This window comes from Leptinotarsa decemlineata, unplaced genomic scaffold (genome assembly GCF_025532065.1).
Source record: "Leptinotarsa decemlineata unplaced genomic scaffold, Ldec_3_MD MMD2_tig00026354_RagTag_RagTag, whole genome shotgun sequence".
Taxonomy (NCBI): domain Eukaryota; kingdom Metazoa; phylum Arthropoda; class Insecta; order Coleoptera; family Chrysomelidae; genus Leptinotarsa; species Leptinotarsa decemlineata.
In genome coordinates, this window is record NW_027412702.1 from 5,163,285 (window position 1) to 5,181,390 (window position 18,106).

The 18,106-nt window shown below is 36.5% G+C and overlaps 1 protein-coding gene across 5 annotated transcripts in view; it reads left to right on the forward strand.

Moving 5' to 3' along the window:
• Cngl (Cyclic nucleotide-gated ion channel-like) overlaps positions 1-18,106 on the forward strand; it is a 463,427-nt gene that overhangs the window by 317,012 nt on the left and 128,309 nt on the right. For 4 of the 5 annotated variants that reach the window (XM_074184263.1, XM_074184265.1, XM_074184264.1 and 1 more), the window contains one exon: positions 12,891-13,129. In XM_074184263.1, the coding sequence (XP_074040364.1) occupies positions 12,891-13,129 (239 nt within the window). Of the gene's footprint in view, positions 1-11,269; positions 11,388-12,890; positions 13,130-18,106 lie in introns of those variants that run through there. The other variant, XM_074184266.1, reaches the window with a different exon arrangement.

Sequence of the window (18,106 nt, forward strand, 5' to 3'; positions counted from 1 at the left end):
GTTCGCCCTGAACTCTTCAATGATGAACGTTCAATTGATGTAGTGATATACTGTACTATAATTCCAAAATAGTAGGCACCGAATTCTCGGAAAAGACTGACTTTTTGCCTTATTCTGTCTCTTGCAGTGGTGTATGGAAAGTATACTGAAAAGATGAGGAAAAATAAGGATAAAATATATAAAATCACATCCTTGACAACAATGTTTTCTTTTTGATTGGCTTTCGGGTTTCGCCATGATCTTCTTTGGTTATAATATTCAAACGTTTCAACTGTAACTGCGGCAACTGGAACTGAAGCTCTCATTTGTCATTTATAGTGCGGATTTTCCGCGCACTTTCACTAATGGCGGGTGCGCGGAAAATCAGCACTATAAATGACACAGCAGAAATGAGAGCTTCAGTTTCAGTTGACACGTCAAGAAGAGTACTTCGAACACGCCATCGAAGATGATTGCCGCAGTTGCAGTTGAAACATTTGGAGATTATAACCAAAGAAAACAACGGTAATACCTAGAAAGCAATCAAAACATTGACGCCAGTTGTGGAAGCCCACATTCCTATAACAATGTTGTCGTTTTGATGCAATAATATTTCTGGGAATTTAGTGCCTAGTGTGGAATTATACAAATTGCTGTAATTTTGTAATAGGAATACATTAAATAATAACTGAATGAATATCATTATATGGAATTTGCATTCTGGCATATTTTTCAAGAGTTCAAGAGTTGAAACTTGAGTATATGTCTTTGATATATGTTCTAGACTTCTGCAGAGTCTTTCAATTATGTGACGAAATCAGTTTATTCTTGATGAAAATTCGCAACGTGTTCAAATAATACTTCATTGTGAGATTTTTCACGTCAATTGATGACGTCTACTGGAGGGACGGTAGCCGGTAAGTTAGCGTGAGTGTTTTTTTACTATCCATTTGATCAACCTCTATGTGAAACGGTGGATGGAGCCCGACGGCTGGATGATCGATTTTCACTGCTAACGGACAAAAGAACAAAACAAATTTTGAATAGATTTTACTCTTCCGTATATCTCGACCTAACAACTTTGAAGAATATTCGATATAAGTATTTCTGCTGTTCGACTTATAGTAATAAATCTAATTCAGTTGCTATTTCACAACACAACAAAGTTTTTGTTTCGGGGTTGAAATTAGATGATTTTAATGTATTTCCACATGTTAAAACCGAAAGTGACCATAAAAATTATATATTAGCTCTTGTTTTCAAGATATAGTATCATTATATTATATATATGTATATTGAGTTTTCAACAAATGAAATATTTCATCACCAACAGTTGGTACACATGTTTGTTTACATAACACCCCTCTCATCAGCTGTTCTTAAGTAGTAAACATAACCTATGTGAGTTTGTCAATTGTACGCACGTGGTTGCTATTGAAATTATCGTGTGAAGTTGATTTTTAAATTAATTTAAGTGCTGATCTGAAATGCCTCGAAAGTGTGTGAATTCTGTCGATAGCTTTTGCTATATATGTGGTGAAATAACATTTAAGGCTCAGAAACGTAAAATGACACCTATCGTTAAGACAGCCTATGAACATTATTTTGGTGTGAAAGTTGGGGACCAAGATAAATCATGGGCTCCTCATATATGTTGTAATTCTTGTTCCGTCATATTGCGAGAGTGGCTGAAAAATAAAAACCGGGCAATGGCTTTTGCAGTACCTATGGTTTGGCGTGAGCCTACCAATCATACAGACGACTGTTATTTCTGCTTAACTCCTCCCATTAAGCAAGGTTTATCTATGAAGAAAAGAGGAACGGTTAAATACCCTAATCTCCCATCTGCTCTTCGGCCTGTACCACACTCAGACAATTTGCCAGTCCCTTCTCCACCCCAAAACTATGAAATTTTAGAGGAAGGTGATGAAGACTGTTTAGAAAGAGCAACCCATCCTTCTACATCCTATGACCCTGATTTTGAGGTAAGCGATAGGTCTAGTGATCCGCTTGTCTAAGGAAAAGGATGAGCTGTTAGGGTCAAGACTACAACAGTGGAAACTTCTAAAACATGATGTGAAAATATCTCAGTACAGACAGCGTCAAAAAGATTTGCTTTCTTTTTTTGAGAAAAGAGAAAACCTCGTAGTTTGTTCTGATGTTAATGGTTTGATGGACTGATTGAATTTGGATCACACTCCATCTGAATGGAGACTGTTTATAGACTCTTCAAAACTAAGCTTAAAAGCTGTACTTCTGCATAATGGAAATCAGCTACCCTCTATTCCTATAGGTCATGCAGTTCACATGAAGGAAACGTATATAAATATGAAAACACTTCTCCAATCAATCAAATATGAACAACACAATTGGCACATCTGTGGTCATCTGAAAGTCATTGCTATACTCCTAGGAATGCAATTAGGGTTCACCAAGTACTGTTGTTTTTTGTGTCTGTGGGACAGTCGGGATAGAAAATCTCACTATAAAAAAATGAACTGGCCTACACGAGACCTAAACCCTAATGAGAAAAATGTAGTTTACGAGCATCTTGTAGATCCTAAGGATGTTCTCCTTCCCCCATTACATATTAAGTTGGGACTAATGAAAAACTTTGTGAAGGCCATGGACCAGGAAGGACAAGCTTTTAAGTACTTGAGAGCAAAGTTTCCCAGGTTGAGTGATGCTAAAGTCAAGGAAGGCATCTTTATTGGGCCTCAAATCCGTGAAATCGTAAATGATCCTGCTTTTGACATGATTTTAACAGGAAATGAAAAAAGAGCCTGGGAAGCCTTTAAGGGGGTTGTACATGGGTTTTTAGATAACAAAAGAGATGATAACTTCACAGCATTGGTTAAAGAGCTTCTTCAAGCTTACCACCAACTTGGATGCAACATGTCTTTAAAAATTCATTTTCTTCACTCTCATCTTAATTTCTTCCCACAAAACTGTGAGTGACGAACATGGAGAAAGATTCCATCAAGACATTGCCTCAATGGAACAGAGATATCAGGGACGTTGGAATGAAGCAATGCTTGCAGACTACTGCTGGTCTGTGTGTAGGGATGCTCCAGAAGTGTTTTATAAAAGACAAGCTAAACGACAGCGATCTTACAATGAATCGGATGGACTTAATTGAAATTTGGTGGTACAAACTTCTTTTATTTGTCAAAACACTAAGAATAATGTTTTTTTTTATTAATTTTGTACTTAAAATATTCTAAAAGAAACATAACAATATTGTTTTATGTACTTTCACTTTTCACGTATAGTATAACTACTCTTTAAGATTAAGTACTGTGTATCTCAAAAACCAGAGCTAATAAAAATTTTTCATCGTTATTTTCGTTTTTATCACCCCAAAATTAGTAGATATTGACTAATTTAGTGTAGGAAACATTCAAAAAATATTTTTTTGTTGTGTTGTGTTTCTTTCGAGACTACCAATAAGTGTAAGCTAATTGCCGCTTATATAGTTTTTTCCCTTGTATGAATATTGTATATATTTTGAGAGAATAAATTGTTATTATTATTATCATTACATGCGAATATTGTGTGAAGGGAGCTCACATGCCAAGGCTTTTCCAAGACTTTTCAAACTGAAAAATGATATTCATCATCTGAATATTTTTATATTCACCTCAATAGATTGTGGATTATATGAAAACTCTCATTATTAATTTGAAGCGATCGAATTGATGTTTACATATAGTGTGCGCCAACGTAAACGAAACAGATCGAATGAATTTTGAGGAGAAAATGCAGATGAGACATTTTTGATTATAATTCCAACTGCCATACCTCCTCCCGCGTTCCTTAGCGACGATTGTTCTTATAATTTGAATAGACAAAGTGTTATGTGTGGACACGTCATTGAAAAAGCTCAGTACGTTACTTTTCACTTTGATACCCGTTTGCGGGAGAAATATTGCCCTCAGTTAACTCCAGCAGTGCTCCAAAATACCAAACAACTGATCCTCATGTAAGACAGTTAATCGAGCATCTGATGAAAATAAATGTAGTTTAAAAATTATTCACAGTTTTACATTCTTTGGGTTCATGGAAAGTTCAATATTTAAAATTTCATTATCTTTTCACATTATCTTCCAAATGAAGCCGTCGAAATGAAAAGTACGTAGTGAACGTATACATGAATGAATTTCTTATGAAATTACCCTTTTGATGTTGTGCCACACTTAGTTCTTTCTCTATTTGAACTCTGAGGGTTATGTCAGCTAGGGATCTGAGAGGAGGTATGACAGTTACTGTTATGACAGAAAAAATTGCCCATTGAAATAAAAATCGATTGGTAATGTGAAATCTGAAACTGAAAAAAATAAACTTTTTCACAATCGAAGCAATCATATATATATCAAATGACAGCCAAGTCTACTTCGGTAATTGAATAGATAAATGATCGATAGGACCCTCCTGAGAAATATTTCCGTTTTAAAATAAACAATATATAAGAGATCACCTCAATGATTCTCTCATTATTGTTGATGATATATTTAATTTGAATGATTTCAAGATTAGGGCTCTTCTTTTTAGTGTGTAGTTATTATACATTTATTTCAAATATGTCTTGAAAATTCGCTAATACACCAACCTACCATATAAATGAGATTCCGGGTCGAACGACGTCCTGAAGGGTTTAATGTGGCTCGACCAAATAAATACAGATTCTCAACGAAGCCGACCTAACAAAGATATAAGACAGTTTTTCAGATTGAAATCAATTTTGTTTGTTCGGGATATTCAGACGGGTCATTTCGCCTGAAATGACCCTCTCGGTACTGATGGAGAGCTAGTACTCTGGTGTATCGGTAGTCGTTCTGATCAGCTTTTCATATACAGTGTGTGAAAGCCAAATGGAATAAATCATTATTTCGGTTACTGTGCATATTTAAAAGAAATCCAGAAACACTTCACATGGAAATTATAATTTGACATTCTTCAAGTAAAAATTCCACCCCTACCTTCAACCCTCTTCGAATGATAGGTACAACCCTCAATTTTTCAAATGGGAAGTACCTATAGGTTTGTGATATACCGTTTGAAAGGTCTCTTCATTCTCTATTCAAAAATGTTGTCGCTTTCAAGTTTATTGCAACAAGATAAAATAAATTAAAATCATGTAGTTACCAAAATTCGATAAAATACACTCAAAAACTAAAATGTAATGCGAAACGTAATGGAATGAGAATACGAAAAAGAAATATGGATGTTAACGAAGTAAATGTTCAAAATGTTCACCGCGAACGTCTTGACAACATTCAAATCTCAAATAAAACTGTCTTCTAACATTATTTAACATATCAGGCGTGATATATATATATATATATATATATATATATATATATATATATATATATATATATATATATATATATATATATATTTATATATATATATATATATATATATATATATATATATATATATTTATATATATATATATATATATATATATATATATATATATATATATATATATATATATATATTCAAATATTCTCGTGAAAAAATAACTTGCCCGAAAGACTTAATGATCCTATTAAAATCAATAAATGTTTTTTGAGTAATTACGATTGACATTTTGTACCTAGTAATGAGTTATTGAATTTTTATAACAGTAATTCAGAAAATAATATGTCTACTGACAAATTTCGCTTTGAGCCGGTAACAGAAAATATTGTTTACAAATGTATTTTAGAAATAAATACAAGTGCCATAGGTTCAGATGAAATTAATATAGATATGCTACTTCTTTGCTGTCCTATAATACTACCATATCTCACTAATATAATAAATTCATGTTTGCCAAATAAAATATTTCCTGAAATGTGGAAGATTTCTAAAATTCTGGCTCTTCCTAAAATATCTAATCCAAATACTCTCAACGATCTGCGCCCCATTAGTCTGCTACCTACTTGTTGAAAAGCATTGGAAAAATAATGAGTTTTCAAATCAAATGCTTTTTAAATTCCTTTGATATTTTACCAGTCAACCAGTCGGGATTTCGTAAAGAACACAGCTGTACAACTGCTCTCATGAAAATAACTGATGATATTTTCGAAGCTGCAGACGAAGGTAACACGACTGCTTTGATACTTATAGACTTCTCCAAAGCTTTTGATACTATTAGTTATCCAATTTTATTTGCAATTTTGAACTTCATCGGGTTCTCTGAACCTGCTATAAATTCAATTAAAAGCTATGTTAAAGATCGTTCACAGTTTGTAGAAACTTCGAAGGGAAAATCAAGCAGTGAATTTATTAAATTTGGGGTGCCTCAGGGATCTATACTTGGACCCTTATTATTTTGCATATACACTTGTGATCTATTTTCTGTTTTAAGACATTGTAATTCACATATGTATGTCTATATCTATCATTTAACCCTAATGACGTTGCTACTGCTGATCAAAAATTTAATAAAGATTTAGCTCGTCTTATTTCAGCATCTGAAGCTCATAACCTCAAAATTAATTCAAACAAAACTAATCTGCTTGTTTTTGGTACTAATCGTAGCTTGGTGGAGAGACATATTAATATTGTTATTGGTGATAAAGTAATATGCCCCACGAACGTGGCAAAAAATTTAGGTATCGAAATGGACGTGAATTTAAGGTTAACAAAACATGTCACAAAATGTGTTCAAAGAAGTAACATGAATTTGAAAATTCTTTATCGTCATCGTCATTTATTATCAATGAGTTTAAAAATAAAATTAACAAATGCTCTTGTGTTGAGTCATTTTGCATATTTTGATGTTGTGTATGGTTCATGCCTGGATAAAAAAGATATTTTAAGAATTGAGAGAGTTCAAAATTCATGTCTTAGGTATATACATGGTATTAGAAAATATGACAGAATTTCATATAAACTTAAGGAAACCAATTGGTTGACTATGGAAAATACACGTGTTTTACACTCGGCTACCATCTTCCATTAAATATTGATTAACAAATGTCCATCATATTTGTATAACAAAATAAGATTTCGTAGCGCTGTACACACTCTAAATTTGAGGGATAAAGGGTTACTTTCTCCTCCGCCCCATCGAACCACTCTATATCGACGATCCTTCAGTTATAATATATATAGTTTGTACAATAATATTCCACAAAAATATAAAGTTAGTAAAGTTTCTTCATTGAAGTGCTGTTACAAAAAATATCTCATCGCTGCTCAATAATAAAGCCATTGACTTCATTGATTTCATAGATTTTATACTTCTGAAAAATTTTCAGTAATAAATTTAACATGTTTTCTCTCTCTCTTCCCTCTCTCCTTCCTCTTTTTTTTTTCTCTTCTTTTTTCTTTGTTTTTTCTCTCGTTTAGTTTTCTTTTCTTCAAGGCTAGAACTAAGATCCGGTACATGTTGTTTCTAGCCTTATTTGTAGTTTTTTTCTATCATTTTTATAGATTGTATATTTATTGTATTCATATGGAACTACAAATAAATATCATTATTATTATTATTTTTTTTTCACCGTAGTGTGCGCTGGTCAGGCCCTATCCCCCGAAGCCCCGATACATTCGGGAGGGCGCGCCAGGATTATCAACCAATGACTACTCCCCACAACGTGGGGTAAGTGATCATTGGGTCCGAAAATCATGTGCCCTGAGCAAGCGCAGTGAGCCAAGAATGATAGCTTTCTGCATCTGTGCGGCTGAGATTTCTGTCTTAGTGCGGCAAGCCGGTTTGATTTTAAGATTTGAGAGTAGAGAGGACATCATTCCACCAAGGACTCCAATAACCAGAACAACCATCTTGACAGAGTGATATGGATAGAGTCTGTGGAGTTCGAAGAGAAAATCTCGATATTTTATCCGTTTTTCCTCCTCTTTTCTGACGATATTCATCTCGCCAGAAGCTAAAAACTCCACGACAAATAACGTCTTGGTCTGGTGGTCGAGAAGGACTACATCAGGCTTATTAGCTTGTATGAGCCTGAGGGTGGGGAACAAATAGTTCCAATAAATTCGGCACTTCTCGTTCCCCACAACGGATTCAATATCCCCCGGAGCCTAGGGCAACACCGGTGTCTCGTCAATACCGTAAGAGTGCCATAGATCGTAGTATAGCACTATAAGGGCCGCGTTATGTCGATAGATATAGGCCGAGACCGCATATGCTGGACATGCTGATAGCAAGTGCATTAGGGTCTCGGGCGCTTCGCGGCAGGCCCTGCACCTTGTGTCAGGAACCTCTATACTCATTACGCGACTGCGGTAGACTAAGGTGTTGGAGACACCATCCTGGCAAGCCATGATGAACCCCTCAGTTTCCGACTTCAGCCCACTCGACCTGAGAAAAGCGAAGGTCAGGCGCTCTGATAAACCAAAGTCTCCAATGTTATTGAAGAAGACCCCATGCATTGACTTACCCTTATGTTTTCGCAGAAGTAAGGTGATCTCTGCGGCTTTTATCTGAGCTTTTTGCTGAACACGTTCCAACTCGGTGACAGAGTTGTGGTCACCTCGTTCAGTGTCGAAAACTACACCGAGTTCATCAGCTGCTCGGGCAGCTGCCCTAAAGAGAAATGCTCCAATTCCTGCTCTCTCATGGTCACGGACCATGCAGAGAAGGGGATCCAAACTCCTGACGACTTTACAGGCTGTATCCAGCACCATTCTGTCATGTAGACACTCCAAACTCTAAAGTCCACGGCCTCCCTGTTGTCGGGGGAAGTACAACTGTGGAACGGACAATTTGTGATGCAAACTCCTATTGAGATGCATCATTTTTCGGGTCTTTACGTCGAGTTGATACAACTCCTGCCTGGTCCACTTCACTACTCCAAACGAGTAGAGTGAGATTGGAACGGCAAGCATATCTGTTGCAGCAACTTTGTTCTTCCCCGACAGTTCCGATGACCAGATCTGTCGAAGTTTGTGCTGACACTTGCCACGGAGAGAGTTTTTCACTGCTGTTACCTCTTGTGAGTGGCGTTGTTCCACCCCGAGGTAAGTATACGTCTCTCCAGCATCCAGATGGTGTAAGATGCTTCCATCTACGAGCTACACATCCTCTCCGTAGTCCCCGCATCGTCCTCTTTTGAGATGGACGATTGCACATTTGTCTATCCCGAATTTCATACCGATAACATGCGTGTACTCTTCCACCACCCTCAAGGACTGATGGAGATCCTTCTCTCCAGAGGCATAAAGTTTAAGATCATCCATATAAAACAAATGGGTGACCTTGTGCCTCCGGTTTCCGGGGGTGCCACAGTTACACCCTCGAGTGTTTCTGAGCGCAACGGATAATGGCAATAGTAAGATGCAAAAGAGAAGGGGACTGAGGGAATCACCCTGAAATACACCCCTTCTGAAAATGGCCCACCCTGTTTGGACTCTTGCTTGACCAGATGTTATGGTGAAGCGAGTTCGCCAAAGTGGTATCAGTTGTTCAATGCATCCCACTATTTTGTCGGGTACTGCAAGGCATCTGAGTAAATGCAAGATGAGCTCATGCGAAATTGTATCAAGTGCCTTACGGTAATCGATCCAGGCCATAGAGAGGTTACGCTTATATTGTATCGAGTCCTGCGTTACACACACATCCAGCGACTCTTCTCTTCGACCCTCTCTGCTCATATATCCGTTCGAACACTCGGTCAACTGCGGTGAGTATTTGTGTATATAAGATGCTTGTGAACAACTTATAACACGAATTCAAGCATGTTATCGGTCTGTAATTCTTAGAATTCGACAAATCTCCTCTGGCCAGATGGCGGTGGGTGTTTGGTAGTGTTCAGCCCATCTGGCTCTGGAGCAGCAAAGTTCTTGGAACCCACAAGGGCTCTTCAAACGTCATCCGGAGTTATCGTGTTGCGCAGTTCATTGAGCTCAGGCTGTCGAAGCTCTCTGTTGAAAGCATCGAACTGCGCTAAGGCTGGAGTGTCTAAGTTGAGTGGCTGCGGGTGTTCATAGATATCCTTCCAGAAGGATTCCACCTGATCAGCGGTTGGCGGATTATCCACAACACGTGGAGGCTTTTGGAATAAGCAAGAAGGTTTCTCGCGGAACCTACGATTTTCCGCGATACTTCTCGCTCGCCTCACTGGTGACTTCTTAGCAGTCACTAGCATTCGTATCCTATCAAGGCAGTGCTGTTTGGTGGTCAGCAGCACGCCTTGACTCAAATTGTGATGGATACGTCGTAGTTTGGCGGCTATTCGCCGGACTGCGGGCGTGAAAGGCCTGTTGGCTGCCCTGTAATCCATCACACATTGGATACGAGACGTGTGTTGTCTCGCCGACGTCATCTTAGCCTCCATCTTGTGTACACGCCGTTCAATCTTCCGAACCGCAAGGCCGAGATTTCGTCCTTCAGATTCGGAAACCGATTGGACGACGCTATACACGGCGGTGTTGATTTGCCAGATGTCAGCCTCTCCTGTTAGAACACTATGAACCTCCGCATCCAAGCAAGACAGTTCTTGTGGCTTCAGGGGCCTAATTCTGTGGAGCGCCCTGCGTGTTCTGATTGTCGTCTCCATTGGCGATATGGTGCGAGTCTCCTCTTCAGCCGTTCCTACGGGTGGTAGAACTGTCACTTCTACCACTTTGTTAGCAGGCTGGAAAGGAGCTAAATAGCCCTGGCGCCGAAGATAAGATACGCAATCCCTAAGGTTTTGTGCGAAAAAGGCGGCATGCTCCGGATGTGTTTCACACTACAGAGCATGAAATCTGGCCATGTACCCTCTTCGCGCAGGCTCACTACTCTCGTAGTAATGCATAAAGCTGTCTCTTAGCTCATGCGTCCACTCAAAACGTCCGTTTTCATTGCCAGGGTTGTCATCAGTAGGCAAATTATCGTTATGGGCCCCACCACCTTGCCTCTGACCCCTCCGAGCCGGTCGATTGTGGGGGCCCCTTCCTTGATTATTGGGAACCAAGTGTTGGGTCCACAGGGCTAACCACCCAGTGGACCCACGGCCGGCACCGGAGGGAGAATAGAGTTCTCCTTCCCGGGTGCGCCTGGGCTGCCAGTCCGATTTTGCACCAGTTGCTCGGGTAAGTGGTGTCGCAACTCACCAAAGGCCATGGGTGTTAGTGGCCATCCCTGCTTATTATTATTAATATTATATGTTAATTGTTGCAATGAATTTAAAAGCGATAACATTTTTGAATAGAGAGTGAAGAGACCTTTCAAACGACTCCTATATCACAAGCCTATGCTTTGGGGGTTGTACCTGTCATTCGACGGAGAGTGAAGTAGGAGTGGCATTTTTCCGTTGAAGTATGTCAAATTATAATTTAAATTTGACGTGTCTCGTGATCTTGTTGAAATATGTACTGTAACCAAAATAATGAATTTGTTCTATTTGGCTTTTACACACTGTATAAGAAATTACTTGCAATGAATTTTCCAAATGGAAGACGCTACACAGGTATGTGATAGTTTAACTTCAGCTTTCTGCATGACATCAGCTGGGTTAGCTGTTTTTTCGTTGGTTATCTATCAAACGTGCCTACAAAACCTGAGATTCACATGATAGGCAAGGATGAGGGGGTTTCGCCTATGTAACGGTATGTCCTACAAGGACAGTTGATTGGAACAAAAGTTGCCGTTTCAGGAATCCAATATAATGGTATTTTCAGATCGATAGAATCAACAACCGTTTCCAATGTATAAGCAAAAAACTAAAAAAACTAAAAAGCCTCAATTTCGAATAATTTAAAAAAATATAGTCACGTTTTTCATATTTTGATTCAAGCCAATGCGACGTTTCGTTCATGAAACTGTTTAATTTCCCTCTTGAAGATGACCACTTGGTGATTGAAACTCGTGTAGGGGTTTTGGTATAAAACTCCAGTAATATTCACGATTTACGGTTTGAACTGCTCGATCATCCGCCTTACTCACCAGATTTAGCCTTAAGCGACTTCTTTTTGGTTCCTTCATCTAAAAATTCCACTCGGAGGAAAGAGACTTTCGTCAAATAAAGAAGCAATCACTTTCATAAACAATTTTTATGCAGAGAAAAACGCCGAGTACTAATTGGACGGTTACAGAGATGGGAGCATCGCTGAGAGAAGTGTGTAGAGTTGACACGAGACTATGTTGAAAAATAAAAAAAAAACGGTTTTTAAGTGGGATACTTTCCAGACAAGCCGAAACGTCGAAAAACTATAAAGTCTGGACGCCATTCAACCCGGAATCTCATTCATATAGTAGGCTGATGTGTTCAACTATTTGTCAATTTTTATTATATATAATATTTCATTACTGATATTATCAATTCCTACTTTTTTTTCAATTAATATTACAATTAATATTATTATAGATATATAGTATACATTATTATACTACTGATACCTTGTTTTCAGTTTTTTCAATTAATATTACAATTAATATTATTATAGATATATAGTATACATTATTATACTACTGATACCTTGTTTTCAGTTGAAATCAATTAATGAAAATGTTTATTAGAAAATAACTAATGGTTGATGTTTTTTGTCCAATATCTTCACTACTTAGTGACACTGTGCAATGTCCAAAGCTTTTTCGTATTGTCATCAATTTCAAAATATTTTAAATTCAAATTACTTTCCATTTTTCTGTTTTCTATTGTGTTTTGATTTTGTTGTTCAGTGTGAAGAAGTCGCCATTTGAAGGCTAAAGTTCCACAAACTGTGTCATGAAACTGTGAAGAAGCCAAAAACCTCCAACTTTTCTGTAACACAGCATTCAACAAGTGAAAAACTCAGATTTTTCATTTTAAATTCCTTGTATTCACAATTGGAGATAAAAGTTCACAAAAATCCATTCCATATTACCCACCACCCGGCTTAACAAAAAAGTTAGACACGCATGTTTTTGTCGAATCTTCACTTTCAGTATTTTTATTGTGTAATAAATTCAAACAAGTTCAATTTTGTTCTAGATTGATCCACCTTCCAGTGGCGGAGGTGTGACGGCGGGAAGAGGCGGAGGTCAACATGGAAACAATGCCGTTGGAGGTGGCAGCGGGAGTCATTTGATGGTGACGAATACAGCAGCTGACGAAGGCAGCTCCGATGACGCCAATACGCCGCTTCAATCACCGAAGTCACAAAACACCAGCCGAGAAGAGGACGACAGCTCGAATGCGAATGAGTCCGACTGTAAAAGTCCGAGTCAAAGGTTTGTTTTCATGGAGGGATATTCCCACTTGGTTTCAAAAATCAGCTCTTCAGTTCGATGATATACTCATTTACTCAGGTGCATCAAAAACGGGTATCTTGAAATCCGAACAAATTTTGATCTAGAATATTTTTTATTTTTAGCCGGACTTTTATACCCTTTTTGGTATAATGAAGGAACTTCGTTTCACATGAATTCACATCAAACAGATCTCCAGAAAAACATAGTAAACAAAGAAAACCAAATTTAGGTTTCTGTGATCTAGGTTGGAGACACTCTTTATGAAAGCTTGATTTATTCCTTATCCATTGTTCCTTCATTCATCTTGATATCACGATTTATTAAAAATTCATGAATTATTGAATCAAGCATTTTTCTCTACACTTTTTATAAACAAATTGACAATTGAACGATAAGATGATTAGCAGTCCTCTATGAACGCAACAACAAATACATTTTTGTTCTTTGTTCGTCTTTCTTGAGTTCTCATACTTTTTCCACAATCTCCATGCTCAACAGGATTTGCATTCAGGGAGCATGCTTGATCATTACATAAATGATTCATGAATTTGGAAAAAAACACAATGAATGAAAAACAACATATAGGAACTGTACCAAGCTTGCATACAGGATCATTTTGAGAGTCACTTGAAGGCTGTCTTAAACCTAGATGATAAAAAAATTACCATTGTTTTCCCTTGTGTAAGGTATATAAATCGGGCCTCATTAGAAAATCTGATGTAAATTAATCTCCGATTAATTTCTCTCCATCTATCAAAAAATCATCAAAATTGGTCTGAAAACTGAAAATTTATTCAAAATCAACATTTATTAACATTTCGAGGGGTCTGTTTTATGCACCTCAGTTTATTATATGAAATAAAATGAAAAAAAATCCTTGAAGAAATATTTCCAAAGCAACCGGGCATAAATAATTGTTATTTTTCAGAGCCACCAATTTTTTCAGCATTCAGGATTTTCAACAAATTCAGTATATTTCAATATATATTTTTCTACTCTTGTTATCATCCTGATAATCTCCTCTTTCTATATTTTTTTTTAAATATTCACCTTTATTCTTAACGATAAATAGAAATGCGAATAAAATACTTTAACAGTTCCTCAATGCCATTCTATATGAATAAATTGATGGATGTAGCCACGTAGTAACGTGGTAGGATATCATCATGAAAAATGAGAAATGAAACTTCGTATGTTCTAGTGGTATAAAAACATTGAAAGTTTTATTTCTTATTATCATCGATTCATTTTTAAAAATAATGGTGCATGTGTGGTATTCTTGAATTTTGAAAAATGTTTTTCGTAGTACATTCTGCAAAAAATTACCCGGTACATGTTCTCAATCGAACCTTCAATATCGAAAAGTTTCACAATAAAAAAGAAGACAATATCTTTGACAATCAAATATTTACAATAAGGTCATCATAACGATAAGATTGTATGATTTGTGGTTCAACATTGAATGAAGCTAATATAGTTCCCGAATGGGGACTATGACTATCATGAAAAATGAAAACGGACATTTCCAATTTCTCTTTTCTAGCTGTTAGCTTAACTAAAACAATCAGAGCTCGTAAATATATAGTACTAGTTGTTCGCCCGCGTAGAATTTGGTAGTTGTAGTACCAATTAGTACTATGTTGCTGTATCGCTGCTGTTCCAATGTTTTGACAGAATCAGAATCAACGAACTTAGGCGTGCGCAGCGTTATAGAACAGTACTCTCAAAAAATTATTCTTCAGCGGCATCTAGTGGCGAGTTACAGAAACATTGATAGCCTAAAAACCTTCTCTATGAAAAATTACTTATACATGTCAAGTTTCATCATGATCGGTTGAGTGATGTAGAAGTTTATCACTTACCAACCAACCAACCAACCAACAAACATCCATTTTAATATATTAGATATCATAAGATATAATACACATTCAAAACGAGATACCCCGAATAATTTTTGGTAGAATGATTTTCAGGAAAAATAAAAAAACACGTCAACAATAGTATATAGGGAAACACATTTTGACATATTAACATTTGATGTTACTTCCCCTATGGCACCCCCAAAGTATGTCACCAACTTTTTAAATGGATCACCCTTTATTGTTTCGCATTATCAGATGCTCCATGATGAGCAGATTTCAACAAAGTATAAAAAATATGTTCTGAACAACTTTTGAAACAATGATTTGCAGGAAAAGTAAAAATAGGTCAACAATTATTAACAATATTATTAGCAACTTCCATACAATGGTACAAACGAGCTTTCATTGCCGCCCTTACATGGTTGAGAATCTCGGGAGTTATTTCTCTGCAATGCCTCATGAAAGTCTCTTTAACATCTTCTAATATTGTTGATTCTATCTCATACACTCCAGATATCAAATTACCTCATAGAAATAAATCTACAGGAGTGAGATTCGGGGACCTTGGTGGCCATTCTGTAGGGAGCCAATCCGGCGACCAGGAAAATGATCATCCAAAAATTGTCGCACTGGAGCTGCATAATGAGGAGGTGACCATTCTTCTGAAAAACTATTTCGTTTTCGAATAAATTTGTATCCTCCCCAATTGCCGAATTGATTCACGGTACGTAATCGTTATTGTGGAATGAGACAAATCCAAAATGAAGAGAATATCGAATTCGAACTTAACTAGACAAAATAAGATTTTTTTGAAGGATACTTCACAAAAACACCTATGAAACCTAGGTTATAGATTGTGCAGAAGTTCATTCAGCGTGGCTCGTTTTCAACTCAAATAATTTTTAGCTTTCAAACTATGAGCTTCAGGCCATAATGTATTCTACTTTGTTGAAATCTGTTCATCATGGAACACCTGATAATGCAAAACAATTGATCCTTTTGAAAAAATGGTGATATTCTCTGGGGGTGCGATAAGGGAAGTAACATGAAATATGAATATGTTAAAATGTGTTCCCCTGTATACTATGGTTGACGTGTTTTTTTATTTTTCCTGCAAATCATAGTACCAAAAGTTTTTCAGGGTGGCTCGTTTCAAATGGAATGCACTGTATATTTGAGGTACAAATCAGACACTATGTATTTCATAATAACTTAATGAAACTTATTGTTTATGATAGATTTAGACTTCTTGTTTATCTAAAAAAATACTATCCTGTTTTATCCATACGTCGGAATTCACTAGGATTCTATTCGAAATGGATAAGTGGTACAAAAAAAAAATATATTCCAGAACGTTTCTTATCATGAAATGCATCAGAACTGATAACTCCAAAAATATGTTCTAACGGATGACAGAGATACATGAGAGGAATAGGAGCGAATATCACCATTTTATATCCTAGTTTATTGGGTTGTATTCAAATCTTTTTTATCAATGATAAAGTAGAAAAGTGTTTTTCCCACAGTCGGGTCCTTCAATTCATTTCCATTTCGAAGTTGATATATTGTACTATTTCTTTCATTTATTTGATATTTCACAAAATCCATCAAAGTGCAAGTTTCATTTAGGCTCATTTTCAAACAAAATTGAATTCAACTGTTTCATCCCCTCCAAAGTCTTTGGCAAGTCAAGGCCTCTTCAACAGTTGTACCTATTTGTGAGAATACTTTCAGAGGAATGTATTTTCAGTTCCAGAATCATAATTTCAGTTCCAGAATCATTATAACTCAAATAAATCTGAAAATCTCATGTCAGTTCAATCTTGTACCCTTCGTGGTTGATCATTCACATCTGGAAATAGAAAATGAAAACAGAAAATATTTTTCAAAAACATTGATTGAAAAAATAAGCCCAAAATTGCATATACTGTCTGGAAAATCGAAATTAATTTCTATGAAATTATTATTGGTAACAGAATTTGGAAATTATTTAGGGGTGAAGAAAAATCATTCGTTTTCATTTTTCAATGCCTGACTTGAGAAGAATGCGAAATCACTAAATTGATGAGAAAAACTTTAATCATGACACTCCCTCTGATATAAATTTCTTGTTAAAAAAAATCTGTTTTTCCGTTAATCAGCTGTGAAACAACATATTCAAAGCACGAGTTCTAACAAAACAGTTTTGATGAATCCTGCACATTAGGAAAATACAGGGTGTTCCATCTCAGACGAGCCACCCCGTATATTTCTTATCCCATAGTGAGTGGAAAAATTTCCCGAAACACATCGGATGGTTTTGTTTGGGGGACATCTTTTGACGTATATTTTAGGTTGGAACGAGCAACCCCCTAATAGGGGGCTCTTCAACACCTCAAACTTGAATAGGGGAGAGGGGTTGAGTGATACTTTATTTGAAAGGTCTTCACAACGATGCATGAAAAACGTAAATTTGATGAACCTTTTTCGTCAAAAATCTATTTTGCAGCTCGAATGAGCCACCTTGAATAAATTGGTTATTTTTACAATGTACAAGCTCATTTTCAGTAAGCTTTTTTTACAAACTCAAGCAATCGTCAAAAAATTACATTCTTGAAGAATTTAATTGTGTTATTCATCATGCTTAATATCAAAAAAATCAAATCTGCGTGTTTAACTCCGATGTTCAAATTGTCCTCCATTAACTTTCATACAATAATACTTTCTCTCAAACTAATAAATAAAAAAACAGCAAAACATTTCCTTATCTTGCCTTAATTTTTTTGTGCTTAGAAGATGATTATCTGGTTGTAACGTTTCTTCCATCATTTCAGAATTGAAATCAATCTGTTGAGTTACTACTTTGCTGATTTGTTTAAAATATCAAAAAAAATTGTGTACACATTGCAAGAACGTGTTGAGCTGGTTAGCCTTTATTACCAAAAACAAAATTGTGCCCGAGCGGCTGCAAGGATATTTAACCAAAACCATCCTGAACGTAGCGTTCGCCATAAGTACGTAATGGAATTGATTTCAAAATTTGTGGAGGCGGGTTCAGTAATGGATAAAAAAGGACACCCATTGGAATTGTGAATGATGAAGGAGCAGCTGTGGT